The 22,878-nt window shown below is 44.2% G+C and overlaps 1 protein-coding gene across 11 annotated transcripts in view; it reads right to left on the reverse strand.

Moving 5' to 3' along the window:
- rnf213b (ring finger protein 213b) overlaps positions 1-22,878 on the reverse strand; it is a 73,423-nt gene that overhangs the window by 41,801 nt on the left and 8,744 nt on the right. For all 11 annotated transcript variants that reach the window (XM_036960490.1, XM_036960488.1, XM_036960487.1 and 8 more), the window contains 18 exons: positions 22,768-22,866; positions 19,338-19,466; positions 18,960-19,125; positions 18,542-18,709; positions 17,770-17,919; positions 16,970-17,598; positions 16,630-16,789; positions 16,222-16,439; positions 15,931-16,074; positions 15,693-15,845; positions 14,208-15,561; positions 13,926-14,110; positions 13,621-13,779; positions 9,664-13,500; positions 9,424-9,560; positions 9,225-9,323; positions 8,617-8,735; positions 8,202-8,510 (listed from right to left, as the gene is read on the reverse strand). In XM_036960490.1, the coding sequence (XP_036816385.1) occupies positions 8,202-8,510; positions 8,617-8,735; positions 9,225-9,323; positions 9,424-9,560; positions 9,664-13,500; positions 13,621-13,779; positions 13,926-14,110; positions 14,208-15,561; positions 15,693-15,845; positions 15,931-16,074; positions 16,222-16,439; positions 16,630-16,789; positions 16,970-17,598; positions 17,770-17,919; positions 18,542-18,709; positions 18,960-19,125; positions 19,338-19,466; positions 22,768-22,866 (8,215 nt within the window). The remainder of the gene's footprint in view (positions 1-8,201; positions 8,511-8,616; positions 8,736-9,224; positions 9,324-9,423; positions 9,561-9,663; positions 13,501-13,620; positions 13,780-13,925; positions 14,111-14,207; positions 15,562-15,692; positions 15,846-15,930; positions 16,075-16,221; positions 16,440-16,629; positions 16,790-16,969; positions 17,599-17,769; positions 17,920-18,541; positions 18,710-18,959; positions 19,126-19,337; positions 19,467-22,767; positions 22,867-22,878) is intronic.

The raw sequence follows: 22,878 nt of genomic DNA on the forward strand, positions 1-22,878 counted from the left end.
ATTGTAGCAAAGTGTCATTTCTTCAGTGTTGTCACAAAAACGTGAGGGGTGTACTCACTTTTGTGATATACTGTATATACAGTGCCTTGCGAAAGTATTCGGCCCCCTTGAACTTTGCGACCTTTTACCACATTTCAGGCTTCAAACATAAAGATATAAAACTGTATTTGTTTGTGAAGAATCAACAACAAGTGGGACACAATCATGAAGTGGAACGACATTTATTGGATATTTCAAACTTTTTTATAGTGCAAATCAAAAACTGAAAAATTGGGCGTGCAAAATTATTCAGCCCCCTTAAGTTAATACTTTGTAGCGCCACCTTTTGCTGCGATTACAGCGGTAAGTCGCTTGGGGTATGTCTCTATCAGTTTTGCACATCGAGAGACTGACATTTTTTCCCATTACTTCTTGCAAAACAGCTCGAGCTCAGTGAGGAGAGAGCATTTGTGAACCGCAGTTTTCAGTTCTTTCCACAGATTCTCGATTGGATTCAGGTCTGGACTTTGACTTGGCCATTCTAACACCTGGATATGTTTATTTTTGAACCATTCCATTGTAGATTTTGCTTTATGTTTTGGATCATTGTCTTGTTGGAAGACAAATCTCCGTCCCAGTCTCAGGTCTTTTGCAGACTTCATCAGGTTTTCTTCCAGAATGGTCCTGTATTTGGCTCCATCCATCTTCCCATCAATTTTAACCATCTTCCCTGTCCCTGCTGAAGAAAAGCATGCCCAAACCATGATGCTGCCACCACCATGTTTGACAGTGGGGATGGTGTGTTCAGCTGTGTTGCTTTTAAGCCAAACATAACGTTTTGCATTGTTGCCAAAAAGTTCAATTTTGGTTTCATCTGACCAGAGCACCTTCTTCCACATGTTTGGTGTGTCTCACAGGTGGCTTGTGGCAAACTTTAAACGACACTTTTTATGGATATCTTTTAAGAAATGGCTTTCTTCTTGCCACTCTTCCATAAAGGCCAGATTTGTGCAATATACGACTGATTGTTGTCCTGTGGACAGAGTCTCCCACCTCAGCTGTAGATCTCTGCAGTTCATCCAGAGTGATCATGGGCCTCTTGGCTGCATCTCTGATCAGTCTTCTCCTTGTATGAGCTGAAAGTTTAGATGGACGGCCAGGTCTTGGTAGATTTGCAGTGGTCTGATACTCCTTCCATTTCAATATTATCGCTTGCACAGTGCTCCTTGGGATGTTTAAAGCTTGGGAAATCTTTTTGTATCCAAATCCGGCTTTAAACTTCTTCACAACAGTATCTCGGACCTGCCTGGTGTGTTCCTTGTTCTTCATGATGCTCTCTGCGCTTTTAACGGACCTCTGAGACTATCACAGTGCAGGTGCATTTATACGGAGACTTGATTACACACAGGTGGATTGTATTTATCATCATTAGTCATTTAGGTCAACATTGGATCATTCAGAGATCCTCACTGAACTTCTGGAGAGAGTTTGCTGCACTGAAAGTAAAGGGGCTGAATAATTTTGCACGCCCAATTTTTCAGTTTTTGATTTGTTAAAAAAGTTTGAAATATCCAATAAATGTCGTTCCACTTCATGATTGTGTCCCACTTGTTTTTGATTCTTCACAAAAAAATACAGTTTTATATCTTTATGTTTGAAGCCTGAAATGTGGCAAAAGGTCGCAAAGTTCAAGGGGGCCGAATACTTTCGCAAGGCACTGTATATAAAGTTGAAGTTGGAAGTTTACAAACACTTAGGTTGGAGTCATTAAAACTCGTTTTTCAATCACCCCACAAATTTCTTGTCAACAAACTATAGTTTTAGCAAGTCGGTTAGGATATCAACTTTGTGCATGACACAAGTAATTTTTCCAACAATTGTCTACAGACAGATTATTTCACATATAATTCATTGTATCACAATTCCAGTGGGTCAGACGTTTACATACACTAAGTTGACTGTGCCTTTAAACAGCTTGGAAAATTCCAGAAAATGATGTCATGGCTTCAGAAGCTTCTGATAGGCTAATTGACATCATTTGAGTCAATTGGAGATTTGGCATAATGACCAGCGTTATGTTTGGAGGAAAAAGAGGGAGGCTTGCAAGCCCAAAGAACATCATCCCAAACGTGAAGCATGGGGGTGGCAGCATCATGTTGTGGGTAAAATTATGTGGATATATTGAAGCAACATCAGTCAGGAAGTTAAAGCTTGGTCGCAAATGGGTCTTCCAAATGTACAATGACCCCATGCATACTTTCAAAGTTGTGGCAAAATGGCTTAAGGACAACAAAGTCAAGGTATTGGAGTGGCCATCACAAAGCCCTGACCTCAATTCTATAGAACATTTGTGGGCAGAACTGAAAAAGTGTGTGTGAGCAAGGAGGCCTACAAACCTGACTCAGTTACACCAGCTCTGTCAGGAGGAATGGGACAAAATTCACCCAACATTATTGTGGGAAGCTTGTGTAAGGTTACCTGAATCATTTGACCCAGGTTAAACAATTTAAATAATTTTTACTAGGATTAAATGTCAGGAATTGAGAAAAACTGAGTTGAAATGTATTTGGCTAAGGTGTATGTAAACTTCCGAATTCAACTGCATATAGTAGTGGTGTAACGGACCGTAGTTGATCCGTACGGATCACCCCGCACGGTTCGGCACGCATGTGAACCGCGGATCAATTGCAAAGTTTAACCATCATAGTGTGAAAGTTTTACTGCCACTGTTACTTTTTAAAGTAATAATTCCCTAAATCTCGATGCAGAGTTGCAATGAAAAGATAAAGACAAGACAGATGCGTGCTGTGTTTTACTCTGAAGCCTGAAGGTTTATTTTATTATTATATCTTTTTTTGAAAGCAGTTGTGTGTGTGTGTGTGTGTGTGTACTGTTCACGTGAACGGGGAATGTTGAATCCCAACGAATCAATCCTGGATGCTCGCATTGCAATGGAGAAAAAAGAGCAGTGACAACCATGGGTAGCTGAAGAACTGGAAAAGCCTCCCGCTTCATTTAAGACTCATGTATGGGAGCATTTTGGCTTCCCTGTCAAATATTATGATGGAAGAAGGGTGGTGGACAACACCATTACGTTGTGTAGGCATTATGCCACAAGAAAGCCTTATGATCATGGAAATACATGTTTAAAGCGTCATTACCCTGGTGTGTCAGACAGGAGCCAACTCAGCCAAGCGACAACAACTTCTCACCGCGGCATTTAAGCAGCCTTTGGCTGCAGAATCAGACCGGGCTAAAGCCATCACCAAATCTATTGGGATGTTTATGGCTGCAGACATGAGGCCATACTCTGTTGCCCTCACCACAGACGGGTGGACCTCCAAGGCAATGGAAAGCTACGTGACTGTGACTGGTCACTACCACAGAGGAGTGGGGGATGTAGAGTCCGGTGCTACAGACACGCCCCCTCTATAAGATTCACAAAGGCACAAATCTGGCGCAGGTACTGCTAGGAGCAGTAGCAGAGTGGAAGCTAGAGAGGCCCAATAGCAATATCCCAATCACCACAGATAATGCCAAGTAAATGCAGTGATAGAAGCTGGACTGGGGCCACAGATAGCTTGCTTTGCACATGTGATCAATTTAGCATCCCAAAGGGGAATCTCAGTGAACCAGATGGACCGCCTCCTATGGAGGATCAGGAAGGTGGTTGCCTTTTTCCACCAATGCACAACAGCTGCTCACATGCTTAAGACCAAGCAAGAAATGCTACAGCTACCGACACACAAGCTCATACACGATGTCACAACAAGTTAGTGCTCCAACATGTCATAAGTGGAGTTACATCTTGAGCAGCAGGCAGCTGTATACTCTGCACTGACAGACAAGACCCTGAAAAATAAAGACATTGTCACCTTTGTCTGATGATGACTTGAAAGTGGCAGAGGAGGTGCTCAAGGAGGTGCTCACCTCCAGATGCTCAAACCCCTCAAAACGGTTACAACCCTATTGAGCACTGAAACTGTCTGTGTCCATGATCCTACCTCTGAAAACAAGGATTCTACAATCCATGGCCCCAAGTGAGGAAGACCGCGCCACCACTAATGTACAGGACTACCTTCATAGATCTACTTCACTGGATCCAAGGTTCAAGTCCCTGTCTCACCTAGAACCTTCCCTACGCCAGAGGACATACAGTGATCTCACCACTGACATTGTGGCCACTGAAGAGGTAAAAAAAAAATGAGTGAATTACTTAAATAATAAATATACTGCAGTCTAATCTTAGTCTATGCTATTGCTATTAGAATTATCCATTTTGATTTGGAATAATAATGGCTTTTATTAAATGTTATTGTCACAATTATAAAAAAGGGATGTTTGTCTATCAAAAATAATTTGTAAAAATCCAAATAACTTCACAGATCTTCATTGTAAAGGGTTTAAACACTGTTTCCCATGCTTGTTCAATGAACCATAAACAATTAATGAACATGCACCTGCGGAACAGTCGTTAAGACACTAACAGCTTACACACGGCAGGCAATTAAGGTCATAGTTATGAAAAATTAGGACACTAAAGAGGCCTTTCTACTGACTCTGAAAAACACAAAAATAAAGATGCCCAGGGTCCCTGCTCATCTGCGTAAACATGCCTTAGGCATGCTGCAAGGAGGCATGAGGGCTGAAGATGTGGCAAGGGCAATACATTGCAATGTCCGTACTGTGAGATGCCTAAGACAGCGCTACAGGGAGACAGGACGGACAGCTGATCGTCCTCGCGGTGGCAGACCACGTGTAGCAACACCTGCACAGGATCGGTACATCCGAACATCACGCCTGTGGGACAGGTACAGGATGGCAACAACAACTGCCCGAGTTACACCAGCAACGCACAATCCCTCCATCAGTGCTCAGACTGTCCACAATAGGCTGAGAGAGGTTGGACTGAGGGCTTGTAGGCCTGTTGTAAGGCAGGTCCTCACCAGACATCACCGGCAACAACGTCGCCTAAGGGCACAAACCCACCGTCGCTGAACCAGACAGGACTGGCAAAAAGTGATCTTCACTGACGAGTCCCGGTTTTGTCTCACCAGGGGTGATGGTCGGATTCGCGTTTATCGTCGAAGGAATGAGCGTTACACCGAGGCCTGTACTCGGGATCGATTTGGAGGTGGAGGGTCTGTCATGGTCTGGGGCAGTGTGTCACTGAGGTTGTTGTCATTACAGGCAATCTCAACGTTGTGTGTTACAGGGAAGACATCCTCCCTCATGTGGTACCCTTCCTGCAGGCTTATCCTGACATCACAATGCCACCAGCCATGCTGCTCGTTCTGTGCATGATTTCCTACAAGACAGGAATGTTAGTGTTCTGCCATGGCCAGCAAAAAGCCAGGATCTCAATCCCATTGAGCACGTCTGGAACCTGTTGGATTGGAGGGTGAGGGCTTGGACCATTCCCCCCAGAAATGTCCGGGAACTTGCAGGTGCCTTGGTGGAAGAATGGGATAACATCTCACAGCAAGAACTGGCAAATCTGGTGCAGTCCACGAGGAGGAGATGCACTGCAGTACTGTTATGGGATTTTTTTTAATCAATAATGACTAAATTAGCTATTATGCACTATAACTGGCAAGAACACTGTCTTTCTTGTAGTATTAAATAATGTTTGTTCATTAGGAAGGGGTTATATGGCATGTACCTAGGAAGAAAGGAATGTATGTGGGGGGTAGAAAGAGAACGGAGGGGAGCATTAACCTATGTTGGAACCGACCGGGATGTAAATCTGTGGAGATAAGAGAGGACTGGGAGAGCTCCTCCAGAGTTCTAGTGTCTGCGGGAGCTTGGAACTGTCAGCTGAGGGGTTATAAACTGTGGTGAGACTCATGAGAAAATCCCTATGTTGGTGTGTATGTATGTGCGTAGTTTATGATGGTATAAAAAGGAATGTATTTGTAAAAACTTGAGAGCTCTCGCAAATAAATTTGGATCTGATCAATTGTGAGCTGGGAATTCTGTCTGTTTTATTTAAGATCAGAACTTTACAACCTCTGGGTATCAGACAGAGAAAGATAATTGGAATTTATGAACATTGATTACAAAATTACTTGAAAAGTACTTAATGCAGCTGGTGGTCACACCAGATACTGACCCCCCCCCCCCAACCCCCCTTTGTTCAGGGACACATTATTACATTTCTGTTCGTCACATGTCTGTGGAACTTGTTCAGTTTGTCTGTTGAATCTTATGTTCATACAAATATTTACACATGTCAAGTTTGCTGAAAACAAATGCAGTTGACAGCGAGGATGTTTTTTTTGTTGCTGAGTTTAGTTCTATGAAATATGAAAATATATAATTAGTCATTTTAATAGATCAAGTCATTTTTGTCTGCAGGGTCAAGCCACAGAGCCGACAGCAGCAGACTGAGGCATCTCCTCCATAAAATAATTTGGCCATGAAGGTGCTTTTTGGGGAGACCTTTGCAAGCAAGGACACAGGCAAGACGTTTGCCAACTGTATCAATGAGGAGGAGGCATCCCACAGGGCAGCAAGCGTCATTCCAGTGGATGGTGATCCACTGACATGGTGGAAAAGCAATGAGTGTAAATACTCTCACATTGCTATGACGGCAAGCCGTAACCTGGCTGTGCCTGGCACTTCAGTTCCTAGCGAGAGGTTATTCTCCACGGCAGGAGACATAGTGACTGCAAAGAGGTCTACCCTCTCCCCAAACAATGTAGTCATCCTCATCTCTTTGAAAAATGATTTGAATTTATAAGCGCAGGTCTGCTTTGCTTTCTTTCTTTTTTTACGATGTGGACACAGGCTATTTTTTTATTCACTATTGTTCAAAGGAAGAAGGTATCATGCCTCATATTGCACTTTAATTTAACAATTGAGTATTGAATATTTTATTTTAAGATTTTATTTAAACATTGAAAAGTTCCTTGCTTTAAGTGTTCTTTAAGTAATAAATGGAAAGCAAAGTTATTTGTCTCCCTTTTTTCTGATCTGAAAGATGAACCGATCCATTATACACACTACCAGTCAAAAGTTTGTTGACACTTACTCAGGTGGGTTTTTCTTTATTATTATTATTTTCTACATTTGTAGAATAATAGTGAAGACATCAACACAAAGGGTGGCTACTTTGAAGAATCTCAAATATATTTTGATTTGTTTAACACTTTTTTGGTTACTACATGATTCCATATGTTATTTAATAATTTTTTTTGTTCTATTCTACAATGTAGAAAATAGTAAAATAAAATAAAAAACTTGAATGAATAGGTGTCCAAACTTCTGACTGGTACTATATATAATTTGTATTAAAATATGAATGAATATCATACAGTAGACACCTAAGCCTATAGTCCTTTACATGCAATGGCCTGATACATTTAGTGCTCAAATCTCTGCCAGCTGAACCGTGAGGTGGACAATAATTGTTTTAGGAAAGTACCCCCCCAAAAAATAGTCTGTAAAGTTTTGCATATGCTACACATAAAGACTCTGGCAAGTGTTCTAGTCCAGTGTCACTTTGATTATGCCTGCACATCATGGTTCACCAGCAGCCCCAAACATCTCAAGAATAACCTACCAACCAAACAAGCTTATAATAATTGTACTTAAACTCCTCCCCTCATACTCTGTAGGTTGAGCATTTTTTGGTCTCTATCTCTAATGTGTCTGTATTTATGTAATTGTATATGTATTCATGTAAATAATAGGGACCACAATGGAAATAAGTCCCCAAATGTATTGTGCAATCCCGGTCACTTCTTATCTTTGTGTATATATGTATTTTTTAAACTTGCAAATAAAATCCATCAATCCAAAATGTGCAGTGGCCAATTGATGAATGGAAAGAAACACCTGTTACAAAACACCAGCAAGTTGAATGAGATGCATTTTCTGTTTGTCAAGATTGACAGTCTAATTATTGTGGTGTTGAAAACACAAACCATGATATTGAAGTGCCCGAAGTTGGTATGCTTTGTTTATCGGTTATGTGGTGCATTGGCACAGACAACTGATGGTGGAAAATTTGTTGCATATCTTTTATACCAGTAAATTTCGATCTGTGCCTAACCTTTCACTTCACTGTAGACAGTATATGCAGTACACTCAGACAGTTTTGCACTGTGTTTGTATACTTTAGTAACATGATGGCTGTATGTGAGAATCACATCAAAAACAGCAATAAAGAGCAATGAAGTTCAAGAGCAGTAAAATAATGTCAAGGACTGTCTATTTACCTCCCGTCTCTCCGTGGTTCTCTCCAAGAAGCCCCAGCAGTATGTTCATGCGCTGCATGCTCCTGCAGGTAAGGTCATTGGGGTCTCTCAGCAAACCCACTGCTTTCTGAACGCAGGACCTCACCAGGGATAAACTGTGAAGGTGTGCCGTCTCTGTTAATGCTTGGGCATTAACAGACTCACATGTCTCTATACCTGACTGTGCAGGTGGGACAAGCTTGCTGATTGGCATTCCGCAGAAAACTGACAAGTTCAAGCTCATGTCTTCTGTGTCCCTGAGGTCATCAATGTGCACTGAAAGCCAGACACCTGGAAACAAAACAAACCATAAACACACACATATTAATGGATATATGCAATAGTCAACAGCACATCACTGTACATTAGCCTTGCCAGACTGGAAACTGTAACTCGCCTCCTTGGAAGCCTATGTACTGAGAACCTCCACTCTGAATGCGGGACAGCTTGGTGATGAAGACCACATAACAGGACTGATCTGACTCCAGTGTTATCAGGTAGTTCAGTGTGCAGTACCTGGACACACACAGTGTGATAAGGTTAGTTTCACTGAGGGATTGAAACTCTATCTATTCAGCACTGGATTGACCCATTATTTTTAACCACATAGATTAACTTTTAAACAAATATTATAATTTGCCAATTTTGTTTAAAAGGAGCAACAGTATATGAAATATTTTTACATTGTAATTTCAGAGAATGTCCAAAATATGTCTACATTAATAGTGGAATGATAGTGTTAAAAAAAACAAATGCCCAAAACATTATTTTGCCCACACAAAATTGCATTCTAATGGTGCAGCCTTCTTATTGGACCATCTCTTGTTGCCAAGTTGACTGGGGCCAGCAAAGGGCAAGCGTCCAAGAGTTGTGTTGAAGGCAGGCTGTGTTGTTGCAATTTACCTAATTTCCACAAGGGGCCAGCGTTTAACATAGTATTGGTCATAGTGTTAAAAGATTACTAATTGAGAACATCTCAAACAAAATCAGATACAAAAAAAGTACTTTGCTGATGCTATCAGCTCGTCGCTACAGTGAGAGTCCTCTATGTCCATCTGAACGACCAGAATACGGATGGACGGACCAGCATCTTGTAGGAAGGCGCTAAAGCAGTCAAGGAGAGACAATGTGAGAGTGATGAAAACAGCTTGAGAGAAAAACCTAAGTGTATAACTTGTGGTGTTAAGATATAGTGGTGTTGTACCGTATCTTGCTGCAGAAGGAGACCTCTGTGTCAAATTGGTGAAGAGACAGCAGGAGGAACGTTTGGGTGTGCAGGCCCAGAGCGTGAGCCAACCCTCGCACGTCAGATTTGGTGAGCAAACTGGAGAATGTGGTGACCTTACAAAATGGAAGAATAAACAGTGTTGGTGAAGTAAACTGGTACCGTAAACTGCACTGGTATTATTTGGGTTCACAACTAATTTTATGTTACTCTACTTACTTCAATAAACTTGCTGGAGTTCTCTGACGACAAGTGGCTCTTCATGAAGTCCCTTAGTGAGTGATTATGCTGATGATGAAAGTACATCTTCTGAAGTCTCTCTTTCTCCTGATTTCCGAGGTCTGTATACTTCAGCCTTAGCACTGAGTCAGGTGTGGCACAATTCAACAGGTAACCCTTGGCTGATTCAAATACCTTCTCTTCCTCATCTGTCCCTTTAGACTGACTGTTTCCTGTCTCCACATAATCTTTATCTGCATCCATTGCCATGTAATCATCATCTACTTTGCTATTGGTAGGTGTGCATGCCGGTTCTCCATCTTGATCATCTACCACCTCCATGAGAACATTATCCTCAGCCTCATCCATTGAAATGTTCTTCTCTTCATCATCAGCATCCATATCCATAACACAAGGATCAGCCCCTTCTTTCTGTCTGTGCTCACCTGTCTCATTTGCTTCCACATCCCCCAGAGGCTCATCTCCTTCATCCTTGTGTTGCTGATCCACAGCCGGATCCCTCTGATGCTCCCTACTATCCAGGGCCTGCAAGAGAGCACTGGCACAGGCATCCCCATGGAAACCAACAAAAACATCAGACAGTTGGAAATCTTCTGACACCGCAGTGCCAGAGAAGTCCTGCACCCACTCTTTGAGTTTGGCCAGAACCCTGTGCTGCCAGGGAGTCAGGTCTGTGCTTCTGTCCACCCTGTGTTTTTCCAGCCTGTTGATGAGTGGCACTGGGAATTGTGTGTAGACCTTCATCTGGTCCTCTATCACCACCAGCCTGAAGTCCCTGTGGACACGACACTTTACCCTGTGGGACCCCAGCCCCAGATCCACATACTGCTGCTCACTCAGGTAGACATAGTACTGGTTCAAGGCATCGTACAGGCTCTCATAGAGGTTCTGTAGGTTCAGAAGGATAACAGTACGGCCTGTTTCCATGCAGGTCTTCACCCGGTTCACATTTCGGCATATCTGGGCATATTCCTGATCCTTGGGAAAGCCTGAGCCAAACACAATCTCAGGGGATGCATAGTCTGCCATGGCAAATACTTGCTGCTGAAGGATATGGAGGGCTGCATTGTTGGTGGTTAGAAGAAGGAGGTACCGGCTTTCTTGGTTGTTGTCTCGGGCAAGATTTTGTTCAACCATTTGCAGAGTACTTGGTCTGGGAACTTCTCTGAGGTTCTGGGAGACATCTTGGAAGAAAATGACAGGATCAAAGTCTTCAGGTTGTCCACTGAAGTTACGCAAGATGGCTTCTGCCAACTCTCTGTCGTTTGGTTCTTTTTCTGAACATTTGACTGTAGCAAAAAGCATTTTCACCAGACTGTAATAGTCTCTGAGACCAAAGAACTGGTTCTTCGCTGTCTCTTTACAAATATTCAAAAAGGCCTTCGCTAACAGTGGAAAGAGGTGTTTGATTTTCAGAAGAATTGGGATGGAGGATGAGCAGATCCCTTTGGCTGTTTCCACCAGCTCATCCTCACTCGGATCCCACCGAGACACAAAGATCCCCCTGTTCATCTTTGCCGGGTCCAGAGCCCAGTTTGAGATCCCAACAAACCCAACCTTCATGTATGGGTCTGGCCTGTCATTGTCAATGCAGCCATCCTCCAAGAGGGGATGAAGGGTCTTCAAGGGCATCTGTGGGGAGTCTTCTGCTAACCCAATCTCATCCAGCACCACCACTGACACATACTCATCCATGTTTTTGTCTTTCTGGAATCGGGCACAGTTCCTGAAAGTTCCGATGATGCCCTCAGGGCTGGAGTGAGGACTGCACTGGAAGGAGACCATGTGCACCTGCTTGAGCTTCTGGAAGAGGCTACAGTGGGACGCTTGGCCCTGCATGGCGTCCGCAACCACCGTCTTGGCCAGGGACTTAGAGCTCCCTGGTTTGCCAACCAGAAAGAGTGGAATCCTGAGCTCAATGCAGACCACCATGAGGAACACGTTCTCTTTGAGCGCTATGTTCTTGGCCACTGTCTCCCTTGTCTCTATGTTCTCGAGGAAGAAGTCTTGACATGACGAAATCACCTGCTGCAGTGATTCTGGGGTGTTCAGCGGTTCTGGGAAGTGTTGACTGATAGCTGATAAGTACTGCTTCTTTGAAACCAGAGATGGGTAGTAGCACACTCCCACTGCAAGTGCCAGGCACTTCAAAGTCCTCTGAACGCTGGAATCATTGGAATCAGGGAACAGGTCGTTGCTATGGTGGTAAAACCATACTAGCACCTTTATGGACCTCTCCACGTCTCTCAGACTCACAAAACTGCACTCGTTCTTTCGATTACGCATGTAACTTTGAGAGGCTGCCAACACACCTGATATTACATTGCCACACGTCACAGGCAAATCATGATCCTTGGCTTGCTTTTGGACAATCTGTCTGATGTAGGAGAGCTCAGTGGAATTGCTCAACTGACCAAAGTCCCAGACCAAAGGAGCCATGCTAGGAGGCAGTGGATGGACCCGGTACACTAGCTGCCTCAAAGGGACTTTGCCAAGACAGTCTTCTGTTTCTCCTGCCTTCACTCTGTATCCCAACCCAGCACGTTCCAAGCGCTCCACCATTTCAGGAGAGTGCCTCCGATAAGGGTTGCAGGCAGCGATTATCTTTAGGCCAGTATTCGCCTTCAGGGGCTGTCCTTGCACAGTTCTGTCACACAGAACTTCTTTTATAGCAAAGATGGATTCTGTGGTGTTGGCTTCGTCGAAAAACAAAACAGTGTCTAGTTTGTGTGTTTTCAGGTTAATATCTGCCTGTCTCTCTGCCTCCCTCACCTTTCTGTAGATCATCTCAGCTGTGGTTCCACCATGCACTTTTACCAGCTTCATGTTTTCTACCTCTCTGTCTTCCCTCTGGAGATCACAGAGGAAACGGACCAATCGGGTCTTCCCACAGCCGGTCTCTCCCATGATGATGACAGGGATTCCACAACGGAACCTCATGTGAATGGCTAGCATCTTCATCACGTTATCAGCAGTGAGCTCATAGGTCGGGTCTGGATCAAATGTCCCCTTCATCATCCCTTTCTTGGCACCAACAACACGTGAAATCCTCTTGATCTTTTCTGCTCTGGGCAAACCGTCAAAGTCTTCAGTGAGCGAGATCCCTTGCCGCTGAAGGCCCTGTAGAAGTTCATGAGTCATCACATCTCCCATCAACACTGCATGGCTCTGAGGATCAACTGCATTGAGAGTGTTTCCGACAGGACTTCTCATCACATGAAAGCCCAGGAATGACATCGAGAAGTGGTCCGCATTGAAGAAAATGTATGGATGAGACTCGCGTTCCCAACGCTTACGAATGGTCAAACGGGCCAGAAGGTCATCTCCTTGGTTGTCATCAAGGAGCAGAGAGGGACTCTGGTCAGAAGTGTCCATAGACGGTGAAGCAAAATCCCGTGCCATCCGGATCATGAATTTCACGATGAAGCCCTTGAAACCCCGCAGGTGTTCAGCAAGGAAGTCTGGGTCACAGAAAACTGACTTCTCACAGTCTTTCAACTGCAAATTTAGGAACCAGGTGAAGTTTTTGAGCTCAGCCCATGACGGATCTTTCAATCCACAGTTTGCCAGAAGGTGATGTAGACAGTCAATAGGATCCCCCTCTCTGGATCCTTCCCGGTAATAAAATGGATCCAGGTTCTCATTTCTGTTGAATCGTTTCAGGAACTGATAAGGCCTCTGAATCCCTCCACTGGCAAACTCCTGCTCATCCATCAGTGGGTCCAAGGTTCTCCGTTTTGTCAACAACAACTTCTTCACCTCCTTCGGTGGTCTGCATTGGATGGTAGGTAGAATGTCAAGAAGTCCAACTCTCATCTATGGAAAAAACAAGATCACATTACATATATGAGGAAGGATAGAAAGAGATGAGACCCACGAAAATCGTATTCCAAAAGAGGTCTGGGTAGTATTAATAGCAATAGTCATGAGTCCTACCTCCTTAGTGTGTGGTTGGTTCTGAAGGGTTGGGTATGGTCTCAGAACCTCAACTGCTATCAGATGAGCTACATTTCTTCTCCAAAGCATTCCCTTGTTGTCACTCAAACTTCCCAGAACCAGTAAGTGGAACAGGAACTCTTCTAGACCGACATTAACCTGAAATTCAACAGAATCGTCTTCATTGATTCTCTGCAAAATATTACCATGATTTTATGTGCACAAATAGTGACCGTTTGATGCATCCTTATACACGATCATTACACAGAAAAGAGACCGCTGTAGACCTCCACCTGTAGACCTACCGCAGCAGTGTCAATGTGAAGCAGCACAGGGTCCTGCTCCCTCAACAGTGCCAGTCTCTCTGACAGGGTATGTATGAATGAGTCTAGATCAACCCGTGGCTCTATCAGTCTGATCCTAACATGCTGGGCCTTGGTTGAAGTCTGCAGGAACTTCTCAAACAGTCGGTCCACATAAAGGGATTTCCCTATTGCAAAAAATAACAGAACACTATATAGTATAAGGTAAATACTTTTATAAAACAAGTACATTCTTGTAACAGATATTACAATAATTTTCCTTACCAACTGCAGGGCGAGTGGACGAGACAACCCAGACGGACAGTTTGTCTGGATAGATGAGTGAGACAGAGCTGTGTTGGAACGGAACAGTAAAGTGGTGACGGAGATATCTTCTGGCATTTTCTGCAGTGATGCCCACTCCTGCCTGAACTTTGTGGTTGCTGAAGAAAGAGGGCACGTATCTGTGCTGGTGCATCACTGGGCTGGTCATCACCAGGCGGTAATGGGGGCCCGCACTTCTCTCCAGGTCCTCGAATAGCTCCCCAACGGCCACACTGACGTCGTACCCCAGCAGGCCTGGGTTGACCAGGGTGTATATCTTCTGCTGGCTCCCTACGGCACCATTGCCCCTGCCCAGGGCTCGACTGAGGAAGATCTCCACCTGTTCCTCTGTGGTGTCCTCTCTGCAGACCAGAACTTCATCAGTGGATGGCAGAGGCTGATCTGGGCTCTCCATGTAGAAGGACAGAGTGGTGCTCAGGACCTCTGTGGCTGGGCAGAGGACGAGGTTGGGCTTACCTTCTTGGAGTGAAGGAGGCAGCTTCCTCTTGACATCCTGTTGGTTCATTTCTGAGAGGCAGGAGAGGAAGCGAGCCAGAGTAGTGATGTCTACATGCTGTATGAGGTACTTTGGCATGTCCTCTTTAAATCGCCTCCACAGGTCCTCCAGACCTTCCTCAGCCTCCTCCTCCTTTGCATCACTCTGGGCCATAGGTGAGAGTTCTTTTATCTCATCTTCCTCAGTATCTGAGAACTCAATCATATCCCCCACTTCTTCAACATTGCTCTCGATATTTTCGTCATTGTACCCCCATCTTTTGTCAACGTTGTGTCCAATCGATCTAAAGTCCATAGAACGTCCAGAATCATCTTCATCATCCTCTTCCCACACTGCTGGATTTCCAGAAAGTGTCCCTGACAACACCTCTGTTACCGTGGCGAAGGCCTCTCTGACATCATTCAGCGTGCACCCAGCCTTAATGGGAGACAGCAGGTGCCACACCTGTTGAGGAACACAGGCCCCCCTCTCACACACGCTGTAGATCCACCTGCACAGGTAAACCACCTGCTCAGATGTGTAGTGGTTCAGCGTGTGGAATTGGGAACGTTTCTCACTGATGAAAGCACACCATTCTTTATGGCAGGTCTCCATGGAGCGACACAGGGACTGGAGCTGTTCTGTCACCTCCCCACTGTACACCATCTCTTTACCCCGCAGGGAGGAGAACGTGACCCGGATGCATGGCTGCTTCTCCTGGCTACACTGTACCTGGGCTCGACACTCCCGGAAAAGCATGTTGCCAGTAGACTGCATTTGGAGGAGGATGCAGCCCAGTCTCTGAACTCCCTCAAACACCTAGCGACAGGGATTTTAAATATTTCATTAACTTTTCAGACCAGAAAACAAATCTGTCATGTTGCTATTGTTATGTTCTTGTTGTGCTACAGTAGGGCTCAATGGTAAAGGCATCATTGAAATCAACTGACCTGGGTGAACCTGTTGACATGCTCCTTGCCATGCTCTCCTTTGGATGACATGAGCATCAGCTTATTCTGCAGCTCCAGTAGCTCCTCCAGGTTATAGCTCTTCACCTCATGGTCCTTCCTCACTCTGACCACCAGCAGGCTCTGCAGACATCTCTACAAACAGGAAGAAGAAGACGTGTATTTCATGGTTCATGTTGATTGATGTCAGATCTGTGCTCATTTGAGACATTCCACTCACCCTGTCTGTGTGTGTCTCAGACCAGCCCACGTGGTATACCCCCTGTGCATTAATCGCCGAGGCCAGGGAGAGAGAGGACTGCTCCACTGACCCATGGGTCTCCCTCAGTCCCTTCAGCCAGCCCAGCAAATGACAAGAGTCCCTCTAGAATACACATACCGGTATATCAGTGTGAACATGGTATGGTTACTATACACACCCAAGGATTACAGAACAGTCACCTTAGGTCTCCCAAAAACAGGACAAATTACCTTTAATATTGAATTCAAAGAATGGAGAGAAAGTAATCACCAATTTGGCAGGGAGTCTCTTGTCTCTTTGTAGGTTGTCCCACACCTGTCTAGCAGAGAACATGAACTCCTCAAACCCAGCCTTGGGGGAGAGAGAGTAGAGCAAAGGACTGTAGCCCATCACCGCATCATGGAAACAGGCCACTCGGTCGATCTCTGTGTCATTCTCTCCAGCCGAGATGGAGGCCAGGTCCACAAACACTTTCACATCACTCATATCTGTTCAATGTAAATAAACAGTAAAAGAAGAGACTTTCAACTTAGATTAAGTCCCCTTTGAATGCCAAACTCAACCATAATTGCTGAATGGCCAACCATAATGGCTGAAATGGACAGTGGTGTTGGATCATGGTGCTGGTCAGTGGTGTTGGACCGTGTTGTTGGACAACAGTGTTGGCCAGTGTCTTACTACAGAGTTGGTCCTGGACCCAGCTGACCAGAGTATGGCTGTCTAGGAACACCTCTAGACATGCAGTGTGCTGCGGGGTGACCATGGACAGCTGCTGCTTGGCACGGATGAGGTCATCACTGAGTGACCCCAGGACCCTCATCTTGAACGAGTCGTCCTCCTGTATGTTACATGACACAATTAATTACAAAGTATAGAACTGTTATAGAATAGAGAAAATCAGACAAGATAATGTAGTATACACCTTCTGGCAGAAATTGCAATCATAAACATTAACAACACTATTTCATATTAACAACACCATTATGAAACCTCTATGATAAAGTGACTGCTTTATTACCAGTTGGGTGAGACTGTGGATCTCACTGAAGTCTCCTCTAAGATCCATCCTCTCAGCGATCCTCAGGACTGCACTGGCCGAGGCTACTGCCTGATGGACCTGACGATACTCCTGGATCTGGCCCAGCCTGACCTCCACCCAGCCTTGTTCCAGTTCCTGGTACCCCTGCAGCCTCCCAGACATCAGCCCCAGCTCCCTCCTCATCTGAAACCCCTCTCCCTGGTCCCCTGAGGCATTCAGTGCCTGGTCGATCTCCTCAAAGGTGGCAAGCGACATAGCGATCCTAAGGCCTAGCTGACAGAAGTCGCTCAACCGGGGTTTCCAGATGATGTTGCAGACCTGTGTGAGGGTCATTGGTACAGGGATAGGTCTAGTAAGGTCTTCATTGGCTACCTCTAAAGACCCGTCCACCCAGGAGCGAAGCAGCAGGTTACTGTCACCCAGCTCGTGCATCTCCCTGGCCATCTCCAGAACCCCTTGGTTAGCGCTGTACCACAGAACCAGCCCTGGGGATGTCTGCTGCTCATCCCCCTTCTTCATACAGCAGGGCTGGACCACCACCAGCTTGTTCAGGCTCACTGTTTGGAAGTCAGCTCTGTGTTGGTCTTCCAGAGTGGAGATCTCTGGAGCTGGTGAAAAGAGATAAACATACTGTACTACATCATAGCTGAGAGAATACCTTAGCCAACCATTCTCTCTCTGATTACTTTTTTCTTTTGAGATGACTTACTGCATCTCTGTGACTTTGCATCTATACAGTATCTTATTACATTCTATTGCTGAGACATTCAGTTTCTCACCTGTGATGTTCTCTGAGACCTTGCCCATCATCTTGATGAGTGTGTCCACGTGCTCTCGTTGCTGGTAGAAAGCCTGGAGGTCTTTCTCTCTTTGAGCCAGGATCACCTCAGCATCAGCAGGAACATTCTCCAGCTTAGCAGGCCTCTTATCTGTGGAAGACCAGACCAGCTGTCACACACTGATCTGTTTCACCTGTCCTTGTGCTTGTCTTCACCCCCCTCCAGGTGTTGCCCATCTTCCCCAATGTCGCCTAGGTACTTATACCTGTGTTTTCTGTCTGTCTGTGCCAGTTTGTTTTGTTTGTTCAAACCTACAAGCGCTTTCCCCTTGCTCCTGCTATAGTCCCTGTTTTCTAGTTTCCCGGTTTTGACCATTCCTGACCCTTACTGCCGTCCTGTACCTTTGCCCCACTACTCTGGAATACCGACCTCTGCTTGACCTGACCATGAGCCCGCTCGCCTGCTGTCCTGTACCTTACACCCTCTATGGATTATTGACCCCTGCCTGCCTTGACATGCTGTTTTGCCTTGTTTTTTCAACATATACTGGGTCATACTTTAAAACATGATACCAGCAGGAGAGCATGCCAGGTGGAACAAAGTGAAAAAACCTTAGCACCTGCAGAACTCGACTCAGAGATCATTCTGTGATGTTTGCACATAATTTTCATTCACGGAGAGAGAGATTTTTTTAGGTAACACGTTGAGAACATTGAACTTAATCCATTACCATCGTTTAAGTCCATGTATTGAGAGATATGATGGCACTTACACTGGCGGTAGATCTGTTTGAACTGCTCTCTGTGTTTCAGGGTGGTCTGAAGATGTCCCACAGGTACATGACCCAGACACAGAGCCTCTACCAGGGAGGCCAGGGCACTCCGACAGCCTCCGATCACCTCACCAGCCTCAGCATCCACCTGGATCACTTTCCAGTCCCCTGGAAAAGAGTCAGGTATCTGTAAGTATAAACATCAGCTACCTGCATAAACATTAAAATCAGGATCTCTAAAAAAAAGGGTAAAACTTACTTGAACACTCCATAAGGCTGTCATAATCATGTCAAAAACACTAAGATATGTAAGCAATTGGCATATATAAACCATGGTACATATCAATAGATAAATTACACTAGTGGACATATTGTAACTATGACTATTCAGACTGATTGATTGAGACATGAGGTGTACCATGAGACAGGAGGTGGTTGAGGGAAGACTGGGGGTCCAGCAGGTGACCAACAGGGTCGTTCTCAAACCGGCGCGCTGACTCAACCACGATGGAAGACAGGACAGAGGGGGGGAGCACCTTAGACAGGGGGTACAGCATTCGCATAAGGTCCCCCTCTTTCCCATCCTGAAAATTAGAAATAACTCATCAATAACAATCATGATCATGTTCACACTCACTCACTCAATTTATTCCTCACTCACTTATTCTCTCACTCAATTTATTCCTCACTCACTTATTCTCTCACTCAATTTCTGGCTCACTCATTCACTCACTCACTAGTAATGATAATTCTGACTGTCTTCCAGTCAGCTTTTGTTAAGATGGATGCCACTAACCTGACAGATGTTCTTGATGGCAGAGCGACACAGTTCCTGAAAGCAGGTCTTTATGGTGGCATGGCTCTTCCCTATAGCTTCCACTGATGTCTCAAGGCAGCACACCACCACCTTGTCCATATCACTGGCCTGTGAAGCAAAGAGAAAATGATTGACCTCAGGGGGATATAGGGCTGGGTTATTTATACTATGTGGGGGGGAGTATATATATTTGTAATTTTCTTTGTATTCTACCACAAAAGGACATGTTTGACTTTCAGAATAATATATTGGTCAAGCTCAGACAATTAAATCCCATAGTTATTGCATTATCCTAACAGGCTTGATAATAGGGTGGAAATTTGGAGTCTAAATAATCAATAGCTTTGTGGGTGATTGAGATTACGCTAGAATAATGGTAAACACGTGAAGAGGGTTTAAACGTATATATTAAATATATTTTAACATTTTAAAATGTGATACATTTTCTATATAATTTAGCCTAACAGGGTGGAAATGCTGTTTTCTAAGGAGAATTACTACAAACTAACTGGGTGGAAAGTGTTATCAGGGACACAGAAAATGTTAAATACAATAATAAACCTTTTTTTAACTAGGACTATAAAATAGCAGAGGTGGGACAAAGTCACAATTATTCGAGTCACAAGATGCAAGTCGAGTCCCAAGTAGATCGGGTGAAGACTCGAGTCAAGTCCAAGTTTTCAAGTCAAGTAAAAAAAATGTTTTACATGCAAGGACTTGTTCAACTACAAATCTTTGTCTATTTATTGAGGCTACCAGACAGCCATTTTCATTAGTTTGTCTACAACACATTTTGACTAATCTATGTAATTGTAAAATGTGAACCATGTAACAGTCATTAGGGTATGAAATCAGCAGAAGGCAGGTAGATTTATTTACGGGTCTTGGTGATCCAATGGTGAAAGAGCCAAATCATACAAAATATATAAGTAGATTGGGAAAGGGGGATACCTAGTCAGTTGTACAACTGAATGCATCCAACTGAAATGTGTCTTCGGCATTTAACCCAACCCCTCTGAATCAGAGAGGTGCGGGGGGCTGCCATAATCGACATCCACGTCTTCGGAGCCCAGGGAACAGTGGGTTGGTTAACTGCCTTGCTCAGGGGCAAAATTACAGATTTTTACCTTGTCAGCTCGGGGATTCGATCCAGCAACCTTTCAGTTACTGGCCCAACGCTCTAACCACTAGGCTACCTGCCGTCCGTTTTAGGTGCATAATCCCATAGTTATTGCATTATTGTCCACAGGGTGGACAATAGGGATAATGTGGTGGACCAAATATACACAGGCAATAGCCCAAATGAAATAGGGCAGGTTAAGCCTGCTACAGAGACTACCTGTATGGACACAGGTAGAGGGCAAGACTGTACAGCCTGGTTCCCCTTGAGAAACCAAATGGAATCTGTCTAACAGGAGCTCAAACAGGTAGCCTACATAATATAAGCACTTGGCCCCCAGGACCATACAATTACCCAATTAGCAACTACAACCAATAAACTGGTTCTTCAATGTAAAAGGCAATTTCCACATCCATTGTTACATTAGTACATTCACTCTTAATCAGACTTAATGATTATTCATGATATTTCAACACCATGATGGAACAATCATTTTAGCTTATTTTAGCTTATTCAACATTCTGACTCCAAACCATGGAGTGAAGGCCACGTAGCCTATTTCTAAAAGCCGTCTGCATTGGCTGTGCTGCACTTACACCATAACACCATCCATACGGTGCTTCCGACCACATTTTCGGATCAAGCATACATTGGCTCATAGGACACACGCAACTCTGTGTGTGAGGGTCATTGGTACAGGGATGGATCTAGCAAGGTCTTCATTGGCTACCTCTAAAGACCCGTCCACCCAGGAGCGAAACCATACATTGAATTAAACAGATCTTCTACCTCATGAGTCTTGTGAACATTCATGTGCACAATAAACATTGCGCCCACTCTGAGGGTAAGAAATGGTTTGCCAAACTGAAAATGTATGGTATTTTTTTATTTAACCATTATTTATTTAACTAGGCAAGTCAGTTAAGAACAAATTCTTACCTACAATGACGACCTGCCTTGTTCAGAGACAGATTTTTACCAGCTCTGGGATTCGATCGAGCAACCTTTCGGTTACTGGCCCGTTCTAACCACTAGGTTACCTGCTGCCCCAATGGTAGGGCTATCAAACAGAAATGTCTAGGTGTTGCAATAAACGGGATGGAATTATGAAACGCTAGCAATTATTGTATTATTAGATGGAATACAGATTTACCACACAGGGCCTTTAAACGTGTGAAAGCAAGAGCAAACATTTCAACAGGAGAAAAAAGCTCTCTCCGCTGGCGGGATCGTTGGGAGCGCAAGTGAAGAGCTGTGCCCTATGGTGCATCTTCGCCACAGTAATAACTAATAACTAACAGCAAATTCCAAATACAAACTTCATAAGTAAATCATAAATTTCAAGCAATTGTTACATAACAAAATACCAGTAGGCCTATGCTAGTAATTGTTGCCCCATTGCTGATGAGCTTGTAAAGTAAACAGTTAATATTCCTGATCACCAATTATTTTTAGAGCTGCATATTTATTCATTATGGCAATCCTCTCTTCCTATAATTTGATGTTTGCGCTGCACCCGATCCTTGTGCTGTACAGCAAATCAGCAATTGTTCGCTAGCTCACCATCTGACCTGTATTGATTGACAGTTTGTTGGTCCAATCAGAGTGCCGAGTGTGCATTTCACTACCAAATCTGTTGCACCTTTCTTTGCAATGGAGATACTGCGGCTACACTCTCTGGCTGCATGGAGAGTAATCTATGTAAACTCTGTGCCACAAAATGAGTGCCAAAACATTACAAAACCTGGCTAGATAATTTCAAGTCATCGGTCTCAAGTCGAGTCCCGAGTCTTGTTGCTCCAAGTCTCAAGTTATTTTATGTTATATCAAGTCATCAAATTTGTGACTCGAGTTCAAGAATTTTGGACTCTAAAATTATAGCTTATAATTTTCATAGAAGTTGACAAATAACACCAGGGGACATTTTCAAAATGCATAAAATTCCCTTTCAAGATCCATATTTTTGAGATGTTAAGGTAAAGGACACCTGATCTTATATTTAAAGCCTTTTAGAATCTACATGTTACATGAAATAAGAAGTGATATTTCCTGGGGACAGAAAAGGCACTGCATAGTAGGAATGACACAGCCGGTTTCCCTGACACAGATTGAGCCTAATCCTAGACTAAAAATAATGCTCAATAAAGAACATTGAATGTGCTAGTTAGTCCAGGACTATGCTTGATTTGTGTCCGAGTGAATCTGACCAATTGTGTCTAGCTAATCAAATCTCAAAACTCTCCTAGGTTTCCTGCATGTATGACCTGGTCTGTAGGCCGATACACTCACCCTAGAGATCCTCTTCCTCAGGTCTCTGTCCAGGCTGGACATCCACTGGGCTGACACACTCTGCAGAGAGCATTCTACCCTCAGGAAGGCATCCCACATCTACCAACACAT

The sequence above is a fragment of the Oncorhynchus mykiss genome, chromosome 23, assembly GCF_013265735.2.
Source record: "Oncorhynchus mykiss isolate Arlee chromosome 23, USDA_OmykA_1.1, whole genome shotgun sequence".
Lineage (NCBI taxonomy): Eukaryota > Metazoa > Chordata > Actinopteri > Salmoniformes > Salmonidae > Oncorhynchus > Oncorhynchus mykiss.